Raw genomic sequence first — 26,712 nt, forward strand, 5'->3', positions numbered from 1 at the left:
ATATATATCTAAATTAAGATCAGATGGCAAAACACGGGGTGTGCTTGGATTCTAAGAGTAAGGAAGAAGAGGGGAGAAGAGACAGGGTGGCTTTAGGGTGACCGTTCCTTTCAGTTTCGGTTCCAACACCTCTGGTTACCACACCCTTGGGTTCCAGAGGAGGGAGGCCACGTGGAGGGTTGGAAGGTCTCCCCAGCCTGCTTCTGGCACTGTCATTCCCAGTGCAGGACACTCAGCCCCACTGAAATCCAAGCTCTCAGGAAGCAGGGAGAGGAGGCGTAGGAGTAGGAGCCGGGTCCCCGCAGAAGACAGACTGTGACCTGCTCTCTCCTCCTGGCTCCTCCCTCTAAGTCAGCAGCTGGGGACACTTGTGTCAGGCACCAGTGGCCCAGGAAGGACAAAGTCTACTCCCTGGACTGACCCCTCAAGCAATCCCTCCTCCAGGGCTCTTCAAAGTTGCTGGGAGAAGCTCTGGGTGGAGGTGGAGGTAGGAGCTACTATGCTCAGAGGTGACTATGTCAGAGCTGCTGTGTTTACCAAAGACTTATGTGCTAGGTATTATTATTATTATTAAGTGCCAGAGATTGAACCCAGGGCACTTAACCACCAAGCTACATCCCCAGCTCTTTTTATTTATTTATTTTTTTTTAGAGACAGGATCTCATTGAGTTGCTTAGGGCCTCACCAAGTTGCTGAGGCTGACTCTGAACTCACGATCCTCCTGCCTCAGCCTCCCCAGCAGCTGAGTTACAGGTGTGTGCCACTGCGCCTGACTGTGCTAGGACTGTGTGAGCCCTTTATTTGCATGAGATCATTAAGCCTGGACAATATGTAGGTTCTGTAATTATCTCCGTTTTTCAGAACCGAATGCTGAAGCCACAAAGGTGAAGTGACTTGTCCGAGGCCATAAAGAAAGTCAGTGGAAAGTCTACAGGAGCTCACCCCGGGCACCCCAGCCCCAAGCCCGCGGGCCCTGGCCGTGCTGCTCACCTTTGATGTTGATCTGCACGCCCTCGGACACAGTCAGCCCTTTGTCATTGTGGGCCTCGCAACTGAAGACCGCCATCTCCGTCAGACCTGCAGTGGGAAGGCACCATGAGACCTGGAGTAGGGGACGGACCACTCCTACTGGAATCCCGGGCTCAGCATTCAACCATTTCTCAGCTCACCGCTTCAAGCCCAAAGCACAGAGTTCAGCGAGAAGGTGTGTGGACTGCAGAAGACCAAACCATGAACACAGAAAAGCCCCTGGTCCCGAGGCAGGCAGCCCTGCACCCCACAGGCAGGTCCTTCCCCTCCAGGCTCTGACTGGGGAGGAGGCAGCGTTGGTCAGACTTGCAATACTGCGAGGAGAGGGCAGACTCGCTGTCCCAGCACCAAGAAGAGGGGTGTCCTGAGGCTGGTCAGCGGTTCCACTGTACCCATGTCACTCTGTGGGGGACATTTCAGAATACCAGGAAGAGCAGAGTGAGAGCACAGGGGCAGCATTTCAGATGAGCTTCTGCCGTGAAGCCTCTGCTACCAGCAACAACTGATGGGTTCCCAGAGAACTGCTAAGTAAACACAGGCCCTGCAGCTAAAGGGAGGGAAGACGCCCAGCCAAAGGAAGAAGAGTCCGTCACTTCCGAGGTGAGAGACACCTGAGAAATGGATCTTGGTTTTTAAAACCACCCTCCAACGAAAGGAACCAGGACTGCGTGGAATAAGGGCGGCTCTCGGTCAGGGCAGGAGCAGAGGGAAATCACCCAGACCGGGCATGTACCACTCGACGGCACATCCAAGGGATGAGCCCACGCCAGCAGTTCTTTCTGCTAGTACCAGGGATAGAACCCGCAAGTGCTCTACCACCAAACCACATCCTCAGCCCTTTTTTCCCTTTTCTTTTCAGACAGGGTCTCACTAAGTTTCTTAGGGCCTCGCTAAGTTGCTGAGGCTGGCCTCGAACTTGGAAATCTCCTGCCTCAGCCTCCGAGTTGCTGGGATTACAGGCGTGCACCACCATGGCCCTGAAGGAGTTTCCAATGGCCAAACTGGAACAATCTGAGCAAGAAGATAACGTAGCATTGCATTATAACCCCAAGTACAAAATCAGTACTCGGAGTCCACATGATATGGGAACAGCACCTCCGGCCTGGCCGGGGCTTCCTCCTGGAAGGGGAAAGCCCAGTGCCATCCTAAGGAAAGTGCGACATGCTGCAAACACCTGGAAAGGGCCAAGGTCAAGGACACAAGGAAAGTCTGAGAAACGGAAAGGTACAGGGGAGAGGGCGGAATGTGGAATCCTGAATGAAATCCTGGGACAAGCAAAGGACAGAGGTAGTGAGTGACAAAGGAAATCTGAACTCAGTCACCAGGAGGCGTCAGGAATGGCGCGTCAGTTGTGACAAACGTCCCACGTGATGGCAATGCCAATGTTATGGTGACGAGTCCTTGCTTCCCCAACTTGCCGGCTCGGTTCTTGTCCAGGAGACACAGGGGCTCCCTCAGAAGGCCCCGGGACCTACTCACCCACACTTTTTATGTTCTGGGGGACAGACATGCAGGTTAAACCCACCATTGGACTTCAGTTATTCTTATCAAAACTCTCGGGAAACACTACAAAGAACAAAATCTGTCCAACCTGGTTAGGAGCAGAAAGTGGAAGACCACGGTGCAGCCGCAGGTTGGGTGACGGACACGCCCCCTGGGCCTGGGAGGCCTTGGGGCGGGGGGAACCACTGGAGAGAGGGCGTTTTCTTTCTCTCTGCTTCTTTGCAAAGTGTCCACAGCAGCTCAGGACAACAATTCAGAGCAAGCCTCCTGACACTCACACCAGCTCAGAAGTGCCAACCACTGCAGCAGGGTGGGCACCCACACTGAGGACAGGCCCCGGGTGCGCAGAGACACAGAACCTGACCAAACAGAAGGCACCCTCCCTGCAAGCCAGATGCACCCTTAAAGCCCAATACAGACTTCCATATTAGTGGGGTTTACTGGGGACTGAACCCAGGGGCACTCACTCGTCCACTGAGCCACATCCCCAGCCCCTATTTGTATTTTATTTAGAGACAGGGTCTCCCTGAGTTGCTTAGCGCCTCTCTGCTGCTGAGGCTGGCTTTGAACGTGCCATCCTCCTGCCTTAGCCTCCCAAGCCACTGGGATTACAGGGGTGCGCCACCCTGCTGGGCCCAATACAGACTTCTTCATGTTCTGTGTGTGTATGTTGCTGGGGACGGAAGCCAGGACCTCGCTCCTGCTAGGCAGGCGCTCTCCCACTGAGCTGCAGCCCCCTGCTCAGTTTTTTGAGTTAGACTTTTATGGTTTACAACACTAGCTCCCCACCCAGAGGCTCACTTCTGAGTCTGGAAGGACCAGGGATGAGTGTGCACTAGGAAGGTGGCTTCGTCTCACTGGCCCGTTCCCCTTCTGTGGATGGACAGTAACCACCAGACTGGAATAGATCTGTTTGTTTTATAGCCCAAACCCTTGTGGTTTTCCAGGGAGAAAACCATCCACCCCGCTAAGTCTCTGAAGTCTCCACCCTGCCTCCCACTCTCTCCTGGACGTCCCAGGCCGCCAAGCCCCCAGTCTGCCCAAGCCAGGGCTCTGCTCCAGGCCACCCCTTCACGGCCACCAGTTCTCCTGCCCAACTCCAGGATCAAGGCTCACCCCCTCCTTGCTTGGTCTTGTGCTGGTTTGAAAAAAAGATGGCTGTGACACAGATCCAAAAGAAGTTGTTCAGGAACATTCAGTAAACAGGATGTCCCCTCGAGGGAAGGACAATCGGAACTGCTGAGGAAGCACTCCGGGGAAGGCAGTCAGGCCAGTTCTTGGGGGAGTAAGCAACCCTGCAAAATGACTACAGGAACAAGTCTGCGCCTCACTCAAGTTTTCTGGTGTCCACCTTTCCACCAAAGAAAGCAGCAGTGGAAGAACACACTCCAGAGACAAAGAGGGGGCTCAGAACTGGGAACTCTCCCCGTCCTGCCTGAGGCCGTCAGCAAGGACTCACCGAGTCCTCACTAGCCACCATTTTTCCCAGGAGCTGAGGCTATCCATGGATAAAACAAAGATTCCCGACCTTACAGAACTCACATTTGCATGGAGGAAAATGGACAATAAACAATAATCTCAATAAGTCGGTTGCATGCTGTGTCAGAAGGTGGTAAGTACAGTGGAGGAACAGAAGAAGATCAGAGGGTCAGGGTGGGTGGGAAAGCAGGCTGTGATTGCAGGTGGCAGAGGGGCTAGAGGCAGCTCTTTTGAGAAATGAATTCTGGGGAAAGACCTGGGGTGAGGAAATTTGGGGGGGTGAGCTGGGAGACTCCTAGCAAAGGAAACACTTTTTTCACTTCACTTTTTTCTCAGCTTGGGGTAAGAAACTTGGAGATTTGAGCAGAGGACTGATGTGCTCTGACTTGTGTTTTACTAGGATCTCTCCAGGAGCTACACAGAGCACAGACTTTAAGCAAGCATGTCTCTTAATAGCTCTAAATTGTTTCCTGATTACAAAATAAATATTAAAAATGCCTAACTATGTGGGGTATGGTGGTGCACATCTGTAATCCCAGGGGGCTCAGGAGGCTGAGGCAGGAGGATCATGAGTTCAAAACCAGCCTTAGCAAAAGCGAGGCCCTAAGCAACTCAGTGAGACCCTGATTCTAGATAAAATACAAAAGAAAGCCAGGGGTATGGCTCAGTGGCTGAGTGCCCCTGAGCTCAATCCCTGTACCCCCCCCCCCAAAAAAAAGCCTACCTATGTCACAGCTGTCTGTGAGATTCAGAGTAAATCTTTACAGAAAGCCCTGGGAGACTTCCATATGGATTTGTATATATTCTGGCTATTGTAACTGTTACTATTATTACAATGAATATTAATAGCTATAGCCAAGTAAATAAAATGAAAACTAGCTTAGCCATCTTCTGCATGTGGATTTAAACATAAAACGAGTGTTTTTAGCAAATAAAAACTAGGATCAGCTCAAGTCCATTACTGTCAAGGAAAGGGCAGCTGGAAGTGAACAGTTAGTGACCAGTGCACACAAAAATAACATGAAAAAACTGGAAATCACAACAGGAAGCATGCTGCATGCTAGTCCTTTTTTTTGGTACCATGGATTGAACCCAGGGAGCTTAACCACTGGGCCACATCCTTAGCCCCTTTTTAATGTTTTATTTAGAGACAGGGTCTTGCTAAGTTGCTTAGGGCCTTGATAAGTTGCTGTGGCTGGCTTTGAACTCACGATCCTCCTGCCTCAGCCTCCCAAGCCGCTGGATGACAGGAATGCGCCGTGGTGCTTGGCTCCTTTTTCCCCCTTCAGTACTGGGGAGGGAACCGGGGGCCTTGCACATCCTGCACATGCTGGGCACATGCCCTGCTACAGAGCCACCCCCAGCCCCGTCAACCATCCCTGTAGACGGCCCCTGGGACAAGGGCTTTACATTCATTTCACTGAACCCTTACAAACATTTTCTTAAGTAGCCACCACTGTCCCTAACTTATAGAAAACAGTTCAGTGCTTGCCCAGGGGCCCACGACAGCAGGGTGGCACCAGTCTACATGCCCACCCAAGCCAGAGATCTTCAGCACTAAGCTGTGATGTGCTCCACTGTCATTGGTTATTAAATAAATACCATCCACTTACTTATTCTTGGTGTTGGGTGTTTTTGTTTGTGTTTGAGGTGCTGAGGATCCAAGCCAGGTCGTTGAACACGCTAGGCAAGCGCTTCATCCTTGAGCAACACCCCCAGTGCCCCCCTCCCCCCACAAAGTGCTTCTTTAAAAGGAAAAAAAATTTTTTTTTTTAGTTTGAAAGTCTTTCAGATTCACAAGAAGTTGCAACACTAGCGGAGTCCACGTGCACCCTTCACCCGGTCCCCACCCACGGGTTACAAGGATCTTACATCCTCCTGGTACAAAAAGCAAAACCAGGAGAGGCTTGGGTACACTGCTGTTCACCACAAGGCAGACCCCGTGAGACAGTGCCGGTTTTCGTCTTGTGTGGCTTGGGGGAGGGGAGGAGGAAGTTTTACTCCCAGGTACAGATTTATGGCCAGAGAATTGTCTGTCACCCAACAGGAGCTCCCTTGAGTCACTCCTACAGGAACAGGCTGTCCCCTTGCTGAGTCCCTGGGAAGAACTGGTCTGTTCTCCAACAGGGTCCTGTGGTCAGTGGGAGACAGTGATCTCCACAGCACCGCATGCAACCTGTGCTTGGCTAGGTTCCCTCACAGTGGAGTCCTAGAGACAAAGCTCCTTGGCTCTTGTCCCCTAAAGACAGCTCTATATCACAGAGGGGAGGAAAGTTTGTATCGAGAGGGGAAAAGCATATGGCCTTCCTTTTCAAAATGAGTCTTTCAATGGAACCAACCTGAGTACCCTCCAACAGATGAACAGATACAGAAAATGTGGTTCATATACACAGTGGACTATTACTCAGCCATAAAGAAGAATGAAAGTATGGCACTTACTGGTAAATGGGCGGAACTGGAGACTATGGTGTTAAGTGAAATAAGCCAGACCCAAGAAACCAAAGGCAGAGTATCGTCTCTGATAGGTGGATACTCACATGCAATAACGGGGGCAGGAGGGAAGAAGAGAAGTTCACTGGGTTAGACAAATGGGAATGAAGGGAAGGGATGAGAAAGGGAAAGACAGTGGAATGAGTCGGACGTCACTTTCCTGTGTTCGTATATGAACACGCGACCAGAGAAACTCCACATCGTGTCCAACCACAGGAATGGGAAGTTATGTTCCATATATGTAGCATATGTCAAAATACACTCTAGGGTTACGTACATCTAAAAAGAACAAATAAAAAAACATGCTTACACAGCGAAAAAACCAAAAAATAAGTAAGTTTGATCAAAGCGGTCTAACCTCCATCCCCAGGTGGAATTCTCTCAGTAGAAGGGACGGGGCAAGAGCCCCCAGAGGTTAGTGTCAAGAGGGGCTGGGTCCCCCTGTGAGCCTCCTCAGTGGGTGGGGGACACAGGCAGCTCAAGACAGAGGGGTCTCTGATCCAGTCCCCCAGCACGCGCCCGGGGGAGGGGCTCAGGCATCAAACCAAAGCTTGGGCGAGGTTAAAAATGGATGTAACTAGGTTTTTCTGCACTTCTTGCACAGCGTTACAAAATCCAAAGGCCTGGGAACACTCAGCAAGAGCTGGCCTGACAGAGTCCCCGCAGGCGGTCGGTGGCCTGTGCCACGCAGGGCTCTCCCTGACTAACCCAAGCCTCCTCTGTTTCTGCACGGGGGATCTGAAGTCCTGGGCTGGGGCGGGGCTCAGAGGTGGAGCCCTGGATTGCACCTCCAGCACCACAAACAATACAAACCCCATTCTAGTAACTTCACAGAACTGACAAAGGCCTGGCAAGAGGGCAGGGTGCATTGGAGGTCCCACCAGAGGCGCATTAGGCCTCAGGAACAGCCCCCCACCACCAGGCCAGGCAGGAGACCAGAGGATGTTTTTTTTTGTTTTTTTTGTTTTTTTTTTAAGAGAGAGTGGAAGAGAGAGAGAGAGAAAGAGAGAGAGATAGGTTTTAATATTTATTTTTTAGTTCTCGGTGGACACAACATCTTTGTTTGTATGTGGTGCTGAGGATCGAACCCGGGCCGCACGCATGCCAGGCGAGCGTGCTACCGCTTGAGCCACATCCCCAGCCCCGAGACCAGAAGATCTTAAACACTGCGTGGTAGTCACCGGTGGGTACTGGGAAGTCCAGCCAGAAATGATGACCTGGTATTTTAGAGGAAGCTCTCTGCTGAAGCAGAGAGTGACTCACTATGTAGGTGGCTGGGGGCACAGGGCATGAGGACATGCAGCCCAGGACCGTGGTTAGGATGTGACAGCAAAAGTCTTGGCAAGGAGCCAGGAAAGTCTGAATCAAGGCCACAGTGGTGCAGAAGCAGAGGGAGGGAGGGAACGAGCTGGCATCTGAGAACTACGAGCTGGCATCTGAGAACGATGACGTGCAGATCTTGGTGACTGCAGGGTGTCTGGGAAGAGGGAAGAACCTGGCAATGCCTCAGGTGTCTATCATGGCTGCAAGATCACATCACCCGACCTTCACAGCAGAGCACCAGTTACCCGTTCTGCAGTAAACGGGCATTTGATGAGAGCTGTGGGATTCCGGGCCGGCTGAACAGAGGTGCTGGGTGCTGGTCACCTCCTCCCCAAGGAGACAAAGCAAAGGTGCACAGCTGCATGCTCAGGCAATTTTTTTTTTTTTGAGGTGGTGGGGTACTGGGGACTGAACTCAAGGGCACTTGGCCACTGAGCCACATATCCGGCCCTGTTTTATATTTAATTTACAAAACTGAGTTGCTTAGGGCCTTACTTTTGCTGAGGCTGGCTTTGAACTCCTGATCCTCCTGCCTCAGCCTCTAGAGCCACTAGGTTTACAGGCTTGCAACACCATGCCTGGCCCAGGCCATATGAATTATGATGGAAATTGTCATAAAATAGAATTGATTGAAATGCATATTTAACAAGTTCTTTTGATATCATTAATGTGAATCCTAGTAAAAGTATTCTTTTCCAAAAAAGAAAAAACAACAAAAATGCTTTTTTATTGGTGCATTATAATCATACAAAATAATGAGATTCCATGATATATTTGTATTTGCACATAACATAATTTGGTGAATTCTGTTTTCCGTTACCTCCTCTTTCCCTTCCCTCCACCCTGGTCCCCTGTCCCCATCCTCTCCTGGTCTCCCTTCTTTAAAAAAATACTCTTGCTGAGAAGTCAGCGGCCCCACAACTAGGAAGGGTGCTTGAGCAACCGGGGTGCTGTTCATTTTGAAACCAGGGCAGAACGTCAACTCGGTGGTTTCAGTAAGAGTTCTTCATCTAGGTCACATCTGTCTCTACCCTGGAAATTCTACAACAGCCGAGTCCAGCTCTCTATGAAATGCTAGTGACCACTTCCACCTGGGGTCGGGCAGTCGTCTTCTTGCCAACGCGGCCCTGCGCGCCCTGTGGCGGGTCACTGCTGCCGTCCCTGCACCAGCCACTGAACTAGCCCTTGAGAGTGTGCCCAGAATCGTCTCAGGTCCTGCCTCAGGACATCTCCTGGGAATAGATGGAGGGGTGAATCTGATGCAGAAGTGCCCCTTACCAGAGGGAGAGATCTCAGCGCTGCAGGGGATGCGAGGAACCATGGACAGTACTGACCCCTGCTGCACTGGAGTTTCCTAGAATATATACTGATTGTAAAGCTTCATTTACCACTGAGACACACTGCAAGCTTAACAACGGCAACTAACAGCAAAATGGGAGGATTACCACAATGTACTACAATAAAAACTATGTGAGTGTGGTCTCTCTGTCTTTCTCTCCCTCACATTTCTGAAAATTTCCATGCGGTATTTTTGGACCTTGGTTAACCATGGATAACAGAAACCATAGAAAGCAAAACCTCAGGGAAGGGGGAACTAGTGCATTCTGAGAGAGTTATCAGACTGGCAAAACCCAAAGGCTGTTACCGTTGCATATTATTATTCTAGGAAAGTGCAAAATGGCCAAGGTCCTTTGAGGAGGAGTTTAAAATGTACCAGAATTTAAAATATGCCCAAGTTGTCCTTGAACTCTTTCAGAAATCTTTCCTATACACAGATGGTTTTCCACAAAAAAAAAAAAAAAAAAAAAAGGTAATTGTATAAGGTAAAGCCTTGGTTAACTCAGTAGCATTATACAATGCACACATATCTCAAAACTTCATCTTGTGCCAGGCGGGGTGGCCCATGCCTGTAATCCCAGAAGCTTGGGAGGCTGAGGCAGGAGGATCACAAGTTCAAAGCCAGCCTCAGCACCTTAGTGAGGCCTTAAGCACTTTATTGAGACCATCTCAAAATAAAAACTAAATAGGGCTGGGGATGAGACTCAGTGGTTAAGTGCCCCTGGGTTCAATCCCTGATATCAAAAAAAAAAAAAAAAAAAAAAGAAAGAAAAAAGAAAGAAAGATGGGCACAAGATCAAAAATCTTTTCTCAGTCTAATCTAGAATCAGATGTCAAGAAAATAAATTAAAATCACAATACTGGATGACCTGACATCCACTAGGATGTCTAGGATTAAGATGACTGACCATATCTAGTGTCACCAAGGATGTGGTGGTGACAGGGAACAGACATCTGGGAGCAGCAGGAATTCCGAGGTGAGAGGATGAGCCCAGAGTGGCCCACGGGTGCCGACCTGCACGTGCTTTCTTGGAAAGGGCAAATTCCCTGCAGCCTGGCTTAAGGCTGCATTCTTCACCCTAGTACCCCTATCTGCAGGGTTTAGGTAGGGAAATGCAGGCCCAGGCTCCTCCCAAATGAGCAGGACAAAAGGTACCCTGCAGGGGGCACCTCTGTGACCTTTATTCGGCCTAGCTTCTGGGACTCTGGGCGTCTGGGTAGTTCAGAGCCAAGTCCTCAACCACAACACCTGTAAGAGCGAGTTCTGGGCCCAGCTAGGCAGTGTCCTGGGTTTTCGCATTTCAGTGTAACAGGAAAGCCTCCCCTCCTTGGGTAAGAAATTGTGCAATGGGGTCTTGCTGTGGGGTCTCAGAAGTCTGCGGCAATCCTGCTGTCAGTCAAAGCCAAGAAGGGACCTGAGTGGGACTTCCGGGAAACGTCCCTGGGACCCCCAGTAAAACTGGAGGGCAAGCTGGATGTGGTGGTGGTGCACGTGGTCCGCAGCCTTCCCTTCCCCCTCCCTTTCAAGGGGGCTGTGGCCCCGGACTTTCCACCGGGCCCGAAATGGCCAATCAGAAGCTGACATGGCAACGGACGGACCACCAAGGTTCCCGGCTGAAGCAATCGCCCTGTCAACTTGCATCAGCCCTGACCAACCTGCGACAGACACGATGACCCTAAACTCAGCCAACCTGCTGTCCGTAGCTGCAATTTAGATGGCCTGAGCCTCCTACCTCCCAGTTTCCTTATTAGCAGTGCTCCTGCCTTTCCCAGCCTGAGGCCCTCACCTTTCCCTGGGACGCGTGAACCTCGCCTGGGAACACCCCCCCAATAAACCTTCTTAGTGCCTCATTCTTGTTCCTTGGTTTCTGCTTTACAGGGCACGCCTGTAATCCCAGCAGCTTGAAGGCTGAAGCAGAAGGATCGAGAGTTCAAAGCCAGACTCAGCAACTTAGCAAGGTACTGAGCAGCTTAGTGAGACCCTGTCTCAAAATTAAAAATCAGGCTGGGGATGTGGGTGGTTCAGTGGTGGAGTGCCCTTGAGTTCCATCCCCAGAACCAAAAATAAATAAAACTGGAAGGCAGAGGGCAGGTCATCTCTCTCCTCCCTGGGAGGGCCCACTCTCTCCAAGAGTGTCCCCTTTTCCTTTGTTCCTATCCCTTGAATAAACTCATGCCACCTACTATGTGCAACACATTTGATCTTTACAGGGACCACAAGAACTGGTGGGAAGGGACCAGCCGGGTGGCTTTGGCTCTGTGACAGCGGGGGCAACCGGATCTCACCCTGTGTCGGGGAATGGAACACGGTATGGTCACTTGGGAAACCAGTTTGGTGGTTTCTTCAGATGTTCAACATACACCCACCGTGTGACTCTGCCACTCTGTTCCTAGGTGTTTGCTAAGAACAAGTAAAAAACACAAGTCACCAAAAGAGTTGCAAATGAATGCGCTTGGTGAGTATCCATCACAGCCAACAGCCACCATCAGCCCGAGCTTCTCTCAACCAATGGATAAGCCAGTCCACGCATGATCCAGTGGATTACTACCAGCAGTAAAAAATGACCCTCACGGCGCCACAGCAAGGAACGGGGTCACCAACAACACAGTGCCACAGCAAGGAACGTGGTCACAGACACTGTGCCAGCGAGGGAAGCCTGCTTGACGTTCAAGAGGAAGCAAAACCAGCCCAAGATGACAGACATGGGGCAGTGCTGCCTGTGACTGCCCAGCAGGGACCGCGAGGACGTTTGGAGGGGACAGTGACACTGAGCTGCTGGTTACCCGGTATCTGTGCTCACTGTGTAGAATGCATACACTGCATTGCATGTCAACTTTACCTGGATGGACAAAGTGTCTCTTAGGGGATTTCAGAGCAGTCACCTTACAGAGGGCAAAGAGCCTGATTTTAAGTAGATTTTGAGCATAGAATTTGCTTAGTTATCAACCACCTGGAGAAACTCAAACTCAGATGAAGGGAGAAAAACCCCTCAGTTCCTCCTGCAGTCAGGGTTGGAAAAGCACCGCAGGGGCTGTCCCCAGGGCTGGCATTCCCCTGCTGACCACCCATGGCCTAAGGAGCTGTTACGCCCTGCTGCAGGCCTGGCCCAGCCTCAGGCCCTGGGTACACAGGTGAACTCTTGGAGAGCACCCATAAGGACACCTACAACTTGGAAAGCTGCAATGGAAGAATCTGAGAGGAGTCAGTGGAGGGTGGGGATGGGTAATCAGGGAGGGAGTCTCCAGTTGCGGATGGAAGGAAGGGCAGAGGGGAGGATACTTGAGGCAGAAAGGAGAGAGTGCAAAGGTCCTGGGGCAGAAAAGAACATGACAGGGTGGAGGAGAGAGGGAGGAGCCGGGTGCAGGAGCAAGGCAGGAGGGGCTCTGGGTGACAGTCAAGACAACTAAAGCCACGGCAGGGTTTTCAGCAAATGGCCGACCGACATGGTCTACTGCTAAGGAGAGAGGACAGGAGTGGGGACAGCCAGTGCGGGAGAGCTGGCGGTGACAGGGATCACAGGATCAGCAGTAGGGCTGGAGAAAGGGCCGAGTCAGCTGTACTGTGCAGGCAGAACTCAGAACTGCTGATGGCACTCAACGTGACAAAAGAGGAAAGGGAAGAAAGCATGGGCGGTGGGTGACATTATTTACTAAGAAGGGGAATTCGGGGCGGAACCAGTCTGGGGTGATGGAGGGTTGCATTTTAAGATGTCCACATACTCAGCAAGCAGAAATGCCAGGGGGTAGGGCTGGAGACTCAAGTTCAAGGCCATTGTGGGAGAAGCAGGAGGGCCAGGATGGGGGGGTGCTGACATCCAGAATTCCGCCCACCCCCCCCAGAAGGAGGCTCAATACAGAGGGGGAGGGTGTCCCCACTGCCCAGCACACCCTCAGGCACAGCAGGGAGGGGACTTCCAGATGCTGCTGAAAGGGGCAGTCAGGGGCACGGGGACCACCTCTGTGAACAGCCTTGTCCCCAGGGTGGGGAACAAAGCTGAGGCACCCTAGTTTGCGTGGAAATCCAGCCTATGGAGGAGTGGCAGGCAGGTCAGCCACAGTCCCTCAGCAACTCAGATTCCTGCCCCTGCAGTGCCCAGTGGCCACTCTCTTGCTATTGATCTCAGCGAGATCCTCGGTGGCTTCGCAGGTGCAGCTCCTGCAGAGGCAGCAGGACCAGGGCTGCCCTCTCCCACGGGGTGGTGAGCAGGGCTCGGGCTGGCTCGGCCATGCTCAAAGTCACCTGCTGGGCCACCTGACCACGGGAGCAGTGCGCTCGCCCACTCCCAAGCCCAGCCCCTGATACCCTCCCACAGTGGTCCCTACCTGCCTGCCCATCCACCTGGCCCCCTAACCTCGGTGGCCATACCTGCGCCTCTCACCCTTCTGTCCTGCCGGTGGATGGTGAGCCACCAGGGTCACCAAGCTTTTGATCTCTTCTGCCCGAGATCAAATAAACACGTAAATTAAAGAAAAGCAATAATGATGAATGAATACACGAGCACCCGCTTGGGCTTACCAGGCACGGTGAGAACGGAGGGGGATTTTTCGGGCTGTTCATTAATGCGGCTGCTGTTTTGCACCCAGAAAATGTTGACGGGCTCAGGGGGGCCCACGGCCTGACAGGTGAGGTTGAAGGCGGTGTTCCTGGTGACGTTCATGCTCTCGGGCTGCTTGGTGAAGTGAGGAAGTCCTGCAGAGAGAGTTCAGACCACAGCGTGTTTCCCACCCAGATCAGAAGCAGAGCCCATGGGGGGCTCCCAACTGACCAGCACCGGGGACAGGAGATTTGTGTCCCACTTTGAGGCTGAAATGGCCTCCCTAAATTTGGATAAGAAAGCCCAGAGGGTCATTCTTGTCAGTCCACCTCTAGCTGGCTTTCTAGGAGAGTCCCCAAAGGTGCTTCAAATGGGGACTCAGAACTGGTTTGACCAGCAGGGACAGTTCTTAAGTCGAGTGTTGTTCTGAAGCCTGGACCAGCTGGCAGGTTTCTCACGGAGGCCAGTCTCCTGTGTGTGATAACGGGTTTTGAAATCCAGACCGGACAGCGGCTGGCGCACTCAGGCCCTGGACTGGCGCTTCAGCACATGCACCCCGCAAAATCCAGACAGTTGTGTAGGGCAGTGCGCACTTTCCAAAGCACGTTCTCAGATAAAGAGGACAGACACAGCTCCATGGCTGTTGTGATCCTGAGATGTCCTACCGTGACTCCAGACTCAGGGCTACAGGGAAGCTTAGAAAATATCTCTGAGAAGGCGGTGTGTACCATCTGGGGGGCATGGGTCTAAAATGTTAGCAGATCAAACCCACTGTCCCCAGGCATTCAAATTGTGTTCTTTGGGGACTGGAATCTCACAGATCTGAGGTGGGACATTTGTGAAATAGGATTCCTTTTCCTGTTTCAAGATTTTCCAAAACTTAATGTGTTTTTGTCCTGGGTTCCCCCCCACACACCCGGGATTCTAATAAGTAAAATGTCCTCTGAATTTTTCCCCTAGATTAGCAGCAAATCTAGGAGACCCCCCTCCCCTTTAGTTGGGGCGCTAACAGCCAGACCAGTGCAGTGGTCCCAAAGCGACTTCCCAGAGGAGCCCCTTCCCGGTCTTCACCTCTTCCACCCTCTACCCATTCCTCTCTCCTGCCTCCCTCCCTCGGCACTAGTGGGTATCAAGTTCAGGTTCACAAAAGAGTGGGTAACGGAGGAGCCTTTGAGCCTTACGCTTGTGGCTGAAAAGCCTGTTCTACAACCTGTGACAGGGAGGCTCAGGAAAAAGTAGAAAAGACAGAGGGGACCTGATGGCTCCGCTGGCTGGGCACTTTCCACCGCAGGGATGCAGATGCCTGGGAGGGGAGCCCCCGGGGGAGGAGCAGACCCAGACACGCCAACCCCACCTGCAGGACCCCAGGCCCAGGGTCACCTGTGCTCACCTTTCCCATCCGGTCAGGTTCCTCAAAGGCAGACACCTTATCTGGTGACGGACAACCCATGTGATGTTGTGAAATAGGGCATGGAATTTCTTCAAGCTTTGTGCCCAGAGAAACTTGTGGGGGCCTGAAGCCCCAAGGATAGTCCAGACTCAACTGCTAACCCAGTCCAGTAAACCAGTCACCCTCCCATGTTGAACCAAAACACAAACAAGACAGGAAAGAATGCCCAGTAGCATGCAAAGGGCCACTTGCCCAGGGGGGCAGTACCTGTGCCAGCTCTAAGAACTGGACAGCAACAAAAAAAGTCCTTAGCAGTTTTTTTTTTTTTTTTTTTTTTTTAGTACCAGGGATTGAACCCAAGGATGTTTAACAGGGTCTCACTGAGTTGCTTAAGGCCTCACTACGTTGCTGAAGCTGGCTTTGAACTCTCAATGCTCCTGCCTCGCCTCCCGAGCTGCTGGGATTAGAGGTGTGCCCCACTATGCCTGAACAACCTCAGGTTTTTTTAAATTATAAACAACTGTGGACAAGGAGGTCCACAGTCCCTTTTGATTTCTCCTCTGGTGCTAGTATAAAGCTCAGGTTTTTAATGACTGAATTAATTTCACTATGATTTAAAGTCCAAAAAGAGGATCTTGTGAAATTTCGTTGCTGATGGATTTGCAAAGTTTACAGAGTCAAAAAGGGGATAGGCCAGGGACTGGGGCTGGGGCTCAGTGGTAGAACACTTGCCTTGCAGGTATGAGGCCCGGGTTTGATCCTCAGCACCACATAAAAATAAGTAAATAATAGGCCAAACGCCAGAACACTGCACACAAAATGTTTATTACAAGTCCTAAAACAAACAGCTCTTGGGCAATGGGACCCCCTGGCCTCCGGCCTTACCTTGTACCTCGATGTAGATGGGGTCGGACACAATCTCATCATTGTTTATCTTCATCTTACAGACATACGACCCATTGTCTGAACGCTGAACACTGATTATACTGCAAAGAAAAATACATCAAGATATTTACAGGATTATTTTGAGCCCCTATCACAGGAACATGCAGTTCCTCACCTTCTTTGCTGCGTGCTGTGATGGTTGACTTGATGCGTCAGCTGGGCCGGGCGGTGGTACCCAGCTGTCTGGTTTCACACCACCAGAGGCTGCTATAAGGTATTTCTCAGATGTCACGAACATTTGAATTGGCAGCCTCTGAGTAAAGGAGAGGCTGAGGCAGGAGGATTGCAAGTTCAGGACCAGCCTCAGCAACTTAGCAAGGCCCTAAGCAACTTAGTGAGAAATAAAAAATTAAGAAATCCTGGGGATGTGGCTCAGTGGCTGAGTGCCCCTGGGTTTAATCCATAGTGCAAAAAAACAAACTGAACAAAAAAATAGCATCAGTGAGGACTGGGGTGGTGGTGGGGTGTCAGGGCCGCTGTGGCACCTCCTTCTAGTTCCTGGTGTCCAGCAGCACCACAGGGCTCTTGCCTGCACTGCCTGATGAACAGGCCCCAGCAGTACTCTTCTGCCTTAGGATGCTCTGTCTTCCTTTCCCTCCCCTTCCAGTGGGAGCATGATTCTGGAGTGCACCAGGTGAGATGACAGCGTCGTGCACATGTGGGGGGTCAGGGTCAAGGAAAGGCAAGATCCTGCCACGCTTTAGGGCTGTAGCTGCATATCCCAATACCTAGAGGGTACCAGAGACAAAAGAGACCTTGCAGGCCAGGTACCTCCAAGTAGGGGCTAGCTGAGTCCCTGTAAGTCCCTAAATGTCACGGTGATGGGAAGGGGCTGAAGCAGGAGGCACGGAGGCTCATGTCTCATAGCACCTGCCCACTGAGGGTGTAAACCACTGGCTGCTCAGCAACCCTGCCTTTCAGCAATTCTGGAGGGTTCTGTACGGCTGACCAGTCTAGGCTTTGCAGCTCCAAGGGAAACCGCGGCACTGAAGAGGTGTGGTTCCCACAGACTCCACACCCCACCCATCCTGCTCTCCAGGCAGGGCCCAGGGCTTGACGGAGCCCACTGGGGGATGGCACAGGCAGAGGACACCCAGGCCTTGGAAGACTGGCTTTGCCAAAGCTGGGGGCCTCACAGCAGCAACAAGCTTACCACATGACCCAGGGAGAAAGTGCTTCAGTCAGCGTTGTCTTGCTGTGACCAAAACACCCAACAGAACAACTTGGAGAAGTCTATTTTAGCTCACAATTCAGAGGTCTCAGCCCATAGTCAGCCAAGTCCATTGCTCTGGGCCCAAGGTGAGGCACAGAATCATGGCAGAAAGACATGGTGGAGAAAAGCTGTTCACATATGGCAGCGGGAAGTAGGGGTTAGAAGGAAGGGGCCACAGGCCAGGGGCTCCCTTCCAGGGCACACCTACAGGGATCCACCTTCTCTGGCCACGCCCTACCTGCCTACAGTGACCGGCCAGTGAGTTCATTCAAACTAGGATGCACAGTTAGGTTACAGCTCTCCTGACCTGTCCCATCGCCTCTGAATCTTCCTGCCTTCACACAGGAGCTCTTGGGGGACACAGGGCGTGGCACCAGGAAGGCTGCTGAAAGGGGGTACACCCAGCCCAGGATGCGGAGCACACCTGTGCAGAGTCCCTGAGAGCCCGAGAAACCATTAGATCTAAGTGTCAGTTTGGCCACACACCTGGGACTGTAGGAATCAGACTCCACAAAATGCCCAGGAATACCTGAAGCCAACCACCAAGGAAATCCAGCCCAGGAATGAAAATCAGGATGCAGAGCACAAAGGGAAACCGATCCAAACTTTGCCTCTAAGAACTTAGTGCCAGGTGCAGCAGCTTGGGAGCCTGAGGCAGGAGGATCTCAAGTTCAAAGCCAGCCTCAGCAAAAGCAAGGGCTAAGCAACTCGGTGAGACTCTGACTCCAGATAAAATATAAAATAGGGCTGGGGCTGTAGCTCAGTGGCGGAGCGCTTGCCTAGCATGTGTGAGGCATTGGTTCAATCCTCAGCACCACATAAAAAATAAATTAATAAATAAAGATATTGTGTGTCCCTCTACAACTAAAAAATAAAAAGTAAAATAAAATAGGGTTGGGGATGTGGCTCAGTGGTTGAGTACCCCTGAATTCAATCCCCAGTACCCCCCCCAAAAAAAAATTACAACAGGAAGTGATTTTCCTATTTGAATTCTGTATCTATCCAAATGACCCTAAGGTCAGAATGGAGAAAGGGGCATTTCTGAACACGTGTGTCCCCAAAAGTTAGTGGATAAGGGCTGGAGATGCCAGAGGGACAGCCAGGAAGAGGAGGACCTGGGCTCAGGGCAGCAGCACAAGGAACACAGCGGGAGTGGGGTCCCGGGGACAGCACAGAGGAGGCACAGCTGGGCCCGCAGGAGGGGATCCTTTCCACACTGAAGCCGGAGGTGGCAGGCAGCCAGGACAGGTGTCTCCCGGGAGGAAATCAGAGCTGAGAGTTCTGCGACTGTGACAGGACAGGACGTAGGACCTTCCTCTCCAATTTGGGGAAGAATGAGCCATCAGTCTTGAACAAACCAGCAAGCAAGGAAACTGCTGCATTCAGGGAAATCAAGACGCTACTCCATAATAAAAACGAAAACCACAAAGAAAAAAAGCCATTCAAGAAGTAAAATATAATTATAGCACAGTGCATGACTCAGCCAAAAACAGAACTTCCACAGCCACCAAAAAATGTGACCCTTGGGTATTGATTCAACCACAGCTATGAGTAACACCGTATTAGATTAACACCCCTCCTGGGACTGGCACACACACACAAACATGCCTGGGATGGCATCAACTATCTTTGGAGAGACACCCAAGGGATGGGCAACCTCAGCTCTCCATGGGGGAGGTGACTGGGGGCTGGAGCAGAGGAGAGAAATTCTAAAAAGTCAGACTGTTTTATTATGTGTACACGCTGCATTAAAAAAAAAAATGACACAGAAATCTTGTCAGGCTTTGGTCAAATTCAGACATGTGAACCAGGGAGGAGAAGAGGGACAATGGATTCAGCCACGGTGTCTAGACAGGAACCACCTGGTAGCTGCACCGCTCACTCAGGGCAGTCCAGCTGGTGGCCCCAGGACCTTCTGCCAACTCACAGCAGTCCCTGGCCCTCGGTCTGGCCACACTGGGCTGCTCTGCTGGGAAAAGGCTCCTAAGCAGTTGCTAAGCTCTGGAATTTCTAAAAGCAATGAGAAGGGACAGGGGGGTAATGTAAGATGTTACCTATATGTTTCTAGAGATGGAAGGAAAGGTAGGTCCCAGGGGCCATGGGAGGGAAGAATGGGGAGCTCATGTTCAAGGGGGACAGAGTTTCAGTTTGGGAAGGTAGAAAAGTTCTGTGGTTGGCTGGCGGCACATCAGTGTGGATGGGGGTGACTTACGCGGTCAAAAAGGGGTGGAACGTTCTGGGTCGTTCACCATGATAAAAAACAAAAAAATAAAAATGATGTAATAAAGAAGCACAAAGACCCACTGAGAAGCTTCCTGCTTCTGGAACAGGGCTGATGAGAGATGCCGGAGAAGCCAGGGCAAGGGCTTTGGGCCAAGGATCTCGGGGGTGTGAAGTCAGTCGGTGACCATCGGGCCTCTGCGGCCACCTGCCTGCTAGTGGTTTGGCTCAGTTCTCATTTTCTAGCCTTCCGCTGATTGCTCATGTACAATCCCACTTTCATGGCCACCGAAAGCATCAAGATGAAGACCTGTCACCATGCACCAATCAGTCACAAAGGCCAAGTGCAGGAGGGCTTAGCACAGCACTGGGAGTCTCATGCAGCCAAGAGCCTGCTCGAACACAGGGAACCCCAAGGGAATCAGGATTCAGGGGACCCAAACTATCCCACTTGACATCTTAACAAAGAAAACTGAGAAAGTATAATTCTTTAGCACTGGGACTGCAGCAGACCCCCGACCAAACAGAAAGCAAACACTCCCCCTCACCACATGCCCCCCAGCAGCCAGATCTGCCCATTCCTAGAACCTTGGTTCCTGTTTGCACTTGAGAGACTGAGGTATCCCCGGTCTGGCTGTCTGATGGCCTCTGCCTTTCTAGAATGCTGACCCTGGCAAGGGGCCTTTCCATCTAAGCTAGAGGCCTTCTGTGTGCTATACCAGAGTTCAGGGCTAATTATTCCACAAACTACACCCTCCCTTGGAGACTCCAGGAAGAGGTCTGGGCCAAGCAGCATCCGGGGCCTGGCTGAATGGCCACCCTACCGCCCAGCTGGCACTGGATGCAGATGAGGAGGGTAACGGGCCAGAGAACCCAGGAGGAAGCTCAGCCCAGTGACTCAGGCAAAGGAGGCTGGTAAGGGGGAGTTTGCAGCTGGAGTTCACATGGACCAGGACTGGAGAGGAGAGAACGGGGTGGGCTTTCAGCCTCAATCACCAAGCCATCCATCGTAATGCAGTACCCCGACCCCAGGAAGATGACTCCTGGCTCCGTCACCACCAGACATCCACGATCAACAGGAAAAAGACAAATGAAAGGTGAATTATTAGCATAAAGTAGACTCAGCTCAGGGGGCACTTGGCAGGAAATAGCGCATTAGTTACTTCCTCCAATGGATATGCCCTTGACCTTGGCATTTGGCACATAACTTACTGCTTTCCCTTTTTAATTTTATTTGCATTATTCTATATTTGCTTCTGTTTTACAATCACAAAATACAGAGGCATAAGGGCAGCCATTAAAGTATTTTGAAAACTTTTAATAATCTAGGGAAATGTTTATGTTAACGAGCGTAATGAATATGACATTATAAGATATGTTAATGACAACAAGAATGAAAGAGGCTATATAAAATCATCTATATAATAAAAGACCAACTTATTTCAAGAACATTAAACTTACATATGATTGAAAAGATTTTTGGGGGGGGTTTGTAAGATTATGGATATATATATATATATATAATGCCCTATATATATTTTTTTCCTGGTGATTGCTTTTAAAATTTTTTTAACATCACCCTATTTTTTTATTGGTTCTTTTTTAGTTATACATGACAGGAGAAAGCATTTCAATGAAATTATACAAGCATGGGATATACCTTATTCTAATTAAGACCCCATTCTTGTGGGTGGGCACTTAGGTATATTTCATATGTGTACATAGGAAAATTATGTTAGATTCTATTTTTTTTTTTTTTTTGGTACTGGGGATTGAACTCAGGCACTCAACCACTGAGCCACATCCCCAGCCCTATTTTATATTTTATTTAGAGACAGGGTCTCACTGAGTTGCTTAGTGCCTCTCTGTTGCTGAGCCTGACTTTGAAATCGCAATCCTCCTGCCTCAGCCTCCAGAGCCGCTGGGATTACAGGCGTGCACCACCATGCCCAGTTTATGTTAGATTCTTTCTACCGTCTTTCCTATTCCTATCCCGTCCTTCATTTTGTTCCCCTTTGTCTGATCTACTGAACTTCTCTCCTTCCCTTTACCCTTTATTGTGGTTTAGTTTTCACACATCAGCAAAAGCATTTGACCTTTGGGTTTTGGAGATTGTCTTATTTCACTTAGCATGAGAGTCTCCAGATCCAGATTGTTCCATTCACTGGCAAATGTCATGAAGTCATTCTTCTTTTTGGCTGAGTAATATTTCACTCTTTATATATACCATAATTTCTTTATCCATTCATCTGTAAAAGGGCACCTAGGTTGGTTCTATAGCTTAGCTATTGTAAATTGAGCTGCTGTAAACATTGATATGGCTATCTCACTGTAGTACGTTGATTTTAACTCCTTTGGGTATATACCAAGGAGTGGGATAAGTGGGTCAAATGTGATTCCATTCCTAATTTTGGGGGGGGGGGCAGGGATACTAGGGATTGAACTCAGGGACACTCAACGACTGAGCCACAATCTCAGCCCTAATTTGCATTTTATTTAGAAACAGGGTCTCATTGAGTTGCCTAGCGTCTGGCTTTTTGCTGAAGCTGGCTTTGAACTCAGGATCCTCCTACCTCAGCCTCCTGAGCCACTGGTATTACAGGTGTGTGCTACTGAGCCTGGCCCATTTCTAATTTTTTGAGGGATCTTCATACTGCTTTCCAGAGTGTTTGTACCAATTTGTGGTCCCACCAAGGATTTTTGAAATATACATGTTATCATTTTCAAAAAATTTAACACACACACACACACACACACACACACACTCACACACACACAAGCTAAGCCCAAGTAGTTGTGAAAATCTTTCAGGAATCATCTCATGAAGAAGTACCCAATCTCTAATCTTTCCAGAGAATGTGGGATTTGTACTTAAATGCTCTTGAACTCATGACCTATCCATCTTTCTTCCCCTCCAGTTTCAGCGAACGGAAGTCTGACTGCAGGATGCGGTCACTCAGGGTCAGAAGCTCCTTCCCCCTGGTCCTCAGGCTGGGCCCTTCTCCCTTAAAATGACACTTCATGGCCAGACTTGAAGTCCCAGGGCACTCCACCTCAGCACACTAACAGGACCTCGTCACCCCTGCCCTTGCAGCGGGATCCCCTTCCCTCCGGTCCATCTGCAGCCACAACCAGGGACCAGTGCAGCTAAGAAGGTTAAATAGGGACGGCCCTGGACTTGGGATTTTTCTGACTGCAGGATGGCGTGAAAGCAGTTCTCACTCAGTGAGACCCGCACTTTGGTTTGGATCTCCACCTTTTCTCCAGGCTGGCGGCAGCCATGGCGTTGTGACTGATACTCTTGTGATCCCGGGCAGAGGCCCAGCTGCAGCCGCTGGTCAGCCACCTACAAAGTCTTGGTGCTTAAAAGATGAGTGCAGATACAAACTGTGGGGCCCTCAGTCTGGACACCTCATCATTTCCAAAATCCAGCAAATTCCACCCGCCCCTACCTACAGGGACTGCCGTACTTGACAGTGACATCTCACAGGAGAAGAGCCCCTGACCAGCTCTGTGGGCTGTGTTTCTCTGCTGGGTCCCCTAACCCCTGCCAAGACATGCTCTACATTTTGGGTCCTCTTCCTGTGATTTCATGACCAGCCGGCCCTCTCCTGACCTTAGGCAAGTCACCCTACAAATGGGGACTTCAGAGATCTCAATTGAAGGATAGCAAGTTTAGGGTCTTCGATGTCCTTCAATGTCAAGCAATGCCATACACACTTATAATCTTGAATACGTCACTCTGACTGACTTCCTGGAATCACACTGGACAGACACTGGGGCACCTGGACCCGACCTTCATAAAGTTGGAGTATATCATAAAGGTGGATTTGATGTCATGGATGCCACCCAGTTCAGCTGAGTGTTCATCATTCCTACGACTTCTGACCAGGAAACCTGCTTTAAGGCTTGGCTTTGAGGTAGATAAGATGATTCTCCTTTAGAATGAGTGTACACATAGTAAGTTGAATACAAGCAACAAAGTTAATTCTAAGTTTCTCAAAACATCACCCAGTTCCTTCTGGGCCCTGACAGCTAAGACCCTGACCTATGCTGAGCTTCAAAACTCTCCCACTCAAATGCTCTTCAACTGGATCCTTGGAACCCTCCCACAGCTGCCAGGCACTGGTCCATCACTATAGAAAGAAGGCTGGGAGATGTGGCAGCTGACCCAGGGACCCAGGGACACAAGGTTGGCCATACCCAGAGAGGCCACAGGGGTGCCCTCCCCCCAGATGACACCCAGTGAGACCCATGTGCCAGACTTCTCTTTCTTTAAGCCTATAAACAACTCCTCACTCATTTGTAACTAAATGATGATTTCACTTTTCTCATCGGAAGTTGCATCTATCAGCAGTAAAGGGTCTGCATTCTGTAGTCAATGCAAAAAAATAAAAAATAAAAAGTCCAATGTTGCGCATGGCTGGGTAGATTGGCACACACCTGTAATCCTGTAATTCCAGCAGCTCAGGAGGCTGAGGCAGAAGAATCAGAAGTTCGAGACCAACCAGCCTTGACAATTTAGTGGGACTCTAAGCAACTTAGTGAGATCCTGTCTCAAAATTAAAAATAAAATAGGGTTGGGGATGTCAGTCACTGATTAAGTTCCCCTGGTTTCAATCCCTAGTTCCAAAACAAAACAATAGAAAACAAAAAACCCAGACAGAGTTAAGACAACCAAGGGGAGACATGGAATCATGTTGTTTGGCTGGGGACCTTGGCAGCCCAGGAGCAAGCCTATGACCTGGGCCAAGAGGGCAGAGAAGTACCTCTCCGTGCAAGTATTGACAGACTAAACTGACGGTGACTCCACCCTGTGCAAGGTGGCTTTCTGAAAAGGAAACAAAATGATTCACCGAAAGCCATGACCCAGTGCGGGACGCTGCGAAGCGTCAGGTCAGGGAAAGTGAAAACAAGACACATCCAAGCGGCTGCGCTCCAGGGCGGAGGGATCCCCGGAAGGTTGGCGCTCCCACTGCACCGGGAGAGCAGGCACCAAAACCTAAATGAGGCTGGAGGAGGGGTTCTACCGCCTGCAGCGCAGAGGGGAGGCTACAGGTCACAATAACCTGTGGTCCATTTGAGGACGACTTAGGAGAGGCTCCAAGATTGCAAACACATGAGGAAATGGAAATGGTAACTAAGCGATTGGTCAGTGCGCTGTGTGCTGCTGAAACATCACCCTGAACCTCATCCAGATGTCAGATTAACCTGGGCGCAGCGCCCGCCTGTAATCCCACCTACTCAGGAGGCTAAGGTGGGAGGACCAAAAGTTGAAGGCTGTGTTGGGCAACCCGGTGAGACGAGCCCTGTTCCAAAAATTAAAAAAAGGGCCTGGCATGGTGGTACAGGCCTGTGATCCCAGGAGGATCACAGGTTCAACCAGCCTCAGCAATTTAGGAGACTGTAAGCAACTTAGTGAGACCCTATCTCAAAATAAAAAATAAAAAGGGCTGGGGATGTGGTTAAGTAACCCTGGTTTTATCCCAGCTACAATAAATAAGAGAGAGAATTTTTTAATGTTTACTTTTTAGTTTTCGGTGGACACAACATTTTTATTTTATTTTTATATGGTGCTGAGGATTGAAGCCAGCACCCCGCTCATGCCAGGCAAGCGCTTTACCACTTGAGCCACATCCTCAGCCCAAAAAAGTAAAATTTTAAAAGGGCTGGTAGATAGCTTAGTGCTATAACACCCCTGAGCTCAATCCCCAGTTACACACACACACACACACACACACACACACGTAAAATTAATACATGCTAATAAATAAAGCTAAGAAATAAAAGAGAAGTGGGGAAAAGCAAACCAACAACCCAGCACTTCAGAGGAAGTGAGAAACCAGCCTCTATCTCAGAGCAAAGCCTATCCAAGGAAGCGGGTAAGACCCTTGTCCTTGGAAAGACCCAAAGAGCACTCCTAGGCACATACCCACCCTGCTGAGTTGTTTATCTACAAATAACAGGAGAGATCTGCTGTGCCAGGTGTCCCTGACTCAGTCAGGCTAGGTGAGGACCCACAGCAACCCCCTAGCAGCCACCAATCAGCATGAGACAGGGAAAATACCTGGGATGCCAGATGACCCCCCAGTAGTTTATGGTGGTTGATAACATGTTGGGAAACCCTGTAGTTCAGCACCTACACCCCTCCTGGCCTAAACCAGTCAGTACAAATGAATCCCCCTCTTGTACTAACCAATCACCCCTACTCAACTTGTTCCTGCCAGTGAATGTGCTAATCGTGTTTCAGAGTTGTTTGATTTTCCCGCGGTGTGTGATGATTTGCTAAGAGATGCTATGATGTATGTGGGGTCCCTGCCTTCCCCAAAGAGTGTATAAAACTGCTGCAAACCCTGGGCTCAGGGCCTCTCAGCGCCACCAGTTGCTGTGTGCACACAGGGGACGGAGCTAGCTTGCAATAAACGCCTCTTTGCTGTTTACATTGATCTCGGTCTCTGGTGGTCTTTTGGGGGTCCCGAATTCAAGCATAACAGAAGAAGCGCATGATACCAAAGGGTAGGTGAGAAAGCAGCAGCTGGCTCATGAACCCAGCAGCTCCATCCTCAGGAGAACGAAGCAGTCCGGACACACCTCCCGCCTTGGTGGCTCCCTGGCTCCCCAGCTCCTCCTGCTAGCTCTTGCTGAACAAAGTGGAAAACTGAGGTGTGAGGGGCAGCCAAAGACCTGCCTCCTGCCCTAGGCTGCTGACCCTCCACCTCCTCTGCCCGCCTGCCTGAGGGCTGCGGCACACAGATCCTTGAGGGAGGAGGGCAAGGCAATGTGGTGAACACAGGGAATGGGAGGGCGAACTGTTTTAAAGTCTCCACTAATGGTGACCTTGATACCTTCTAAAGCCCCTTGAAAAACATCTTCCCATGGGTTGGGGCAGAACCTGTGCCTAGTATGCCCAGGGTCTTGGGATTGACCCCCACCACGGCAAAGAAACAAGCCCTATTTCTGCTCACTAGTGGAAGTTCTTTGTTTGTCTGTTTGTTTTCCCCTACAGGACAGAGGATTGAACCCAGGTGTGCTTAACCTCCAAACCACATCCCCAGCTCTTTTTATTTTTATTTATTTTTTTGAGACAGGGTCTTGCTGAGTTCTTAGGGCCTTGCTAAGTTGCTGAGGTTGGCCTCAAATTTTTGGAGCCTCTTGCCTCAGGCTCCTGGGTCTCTGGGATTACAGGTGTGCACCACTGCTCCTGGCACTGGTGAGCTCTTGTCCTAGCTGCACTGGATGCTGACCTG

General features: G+C 50.5%; 1 protein-coding gene across 1 annotated transcript in view; it reads right to left on the reverse strand.

The window, feature by feature from the left end:
• Positions 1 to 26,712, reverse strand: part of Mertk (MER proto-oncogene, tyrosine kinase) — a 98,824-nt gene that overhangs the window by 50,813 nt on the left and 21,299 nt on the right. Inside the window, exons 3-5 of the mRNA XM_076833158.2 lie at positions 15,973 to 16,073; positions 13,679 to 13,852; positions 991 to 1,077 (exon numbers count right to left, since the gene is read on the reverse strand). Coding sequence (XP_076689273.2) covers positions 991 to 1,077; positions 13,679 to 13,852; positions 15,973 to 16,073 — 362 coding nt within the window. The remainder of the gene's footprint in view (positions 1 to 990; positions 1,078 to 13,678; positions 13,853 to 15,972; positions 16,074 to 26,712) is intronic.

This window comes from Callospermophilus lateralis, chromosome 14, assembly GCF_048772815.1.
Source record: "Callospermophilus lateralis isolate mCalLat2 chromosome 14, mCalLat2.hap1, whole genome shotgun sequence".
In the NCBI taxonomy this organism is placed as follows: Eukaryota; Metazoa; Chordata; class Mammalia; order Rodentia; family Sciuridae; genus Callospermophilus; species Callospermophilus lateralis.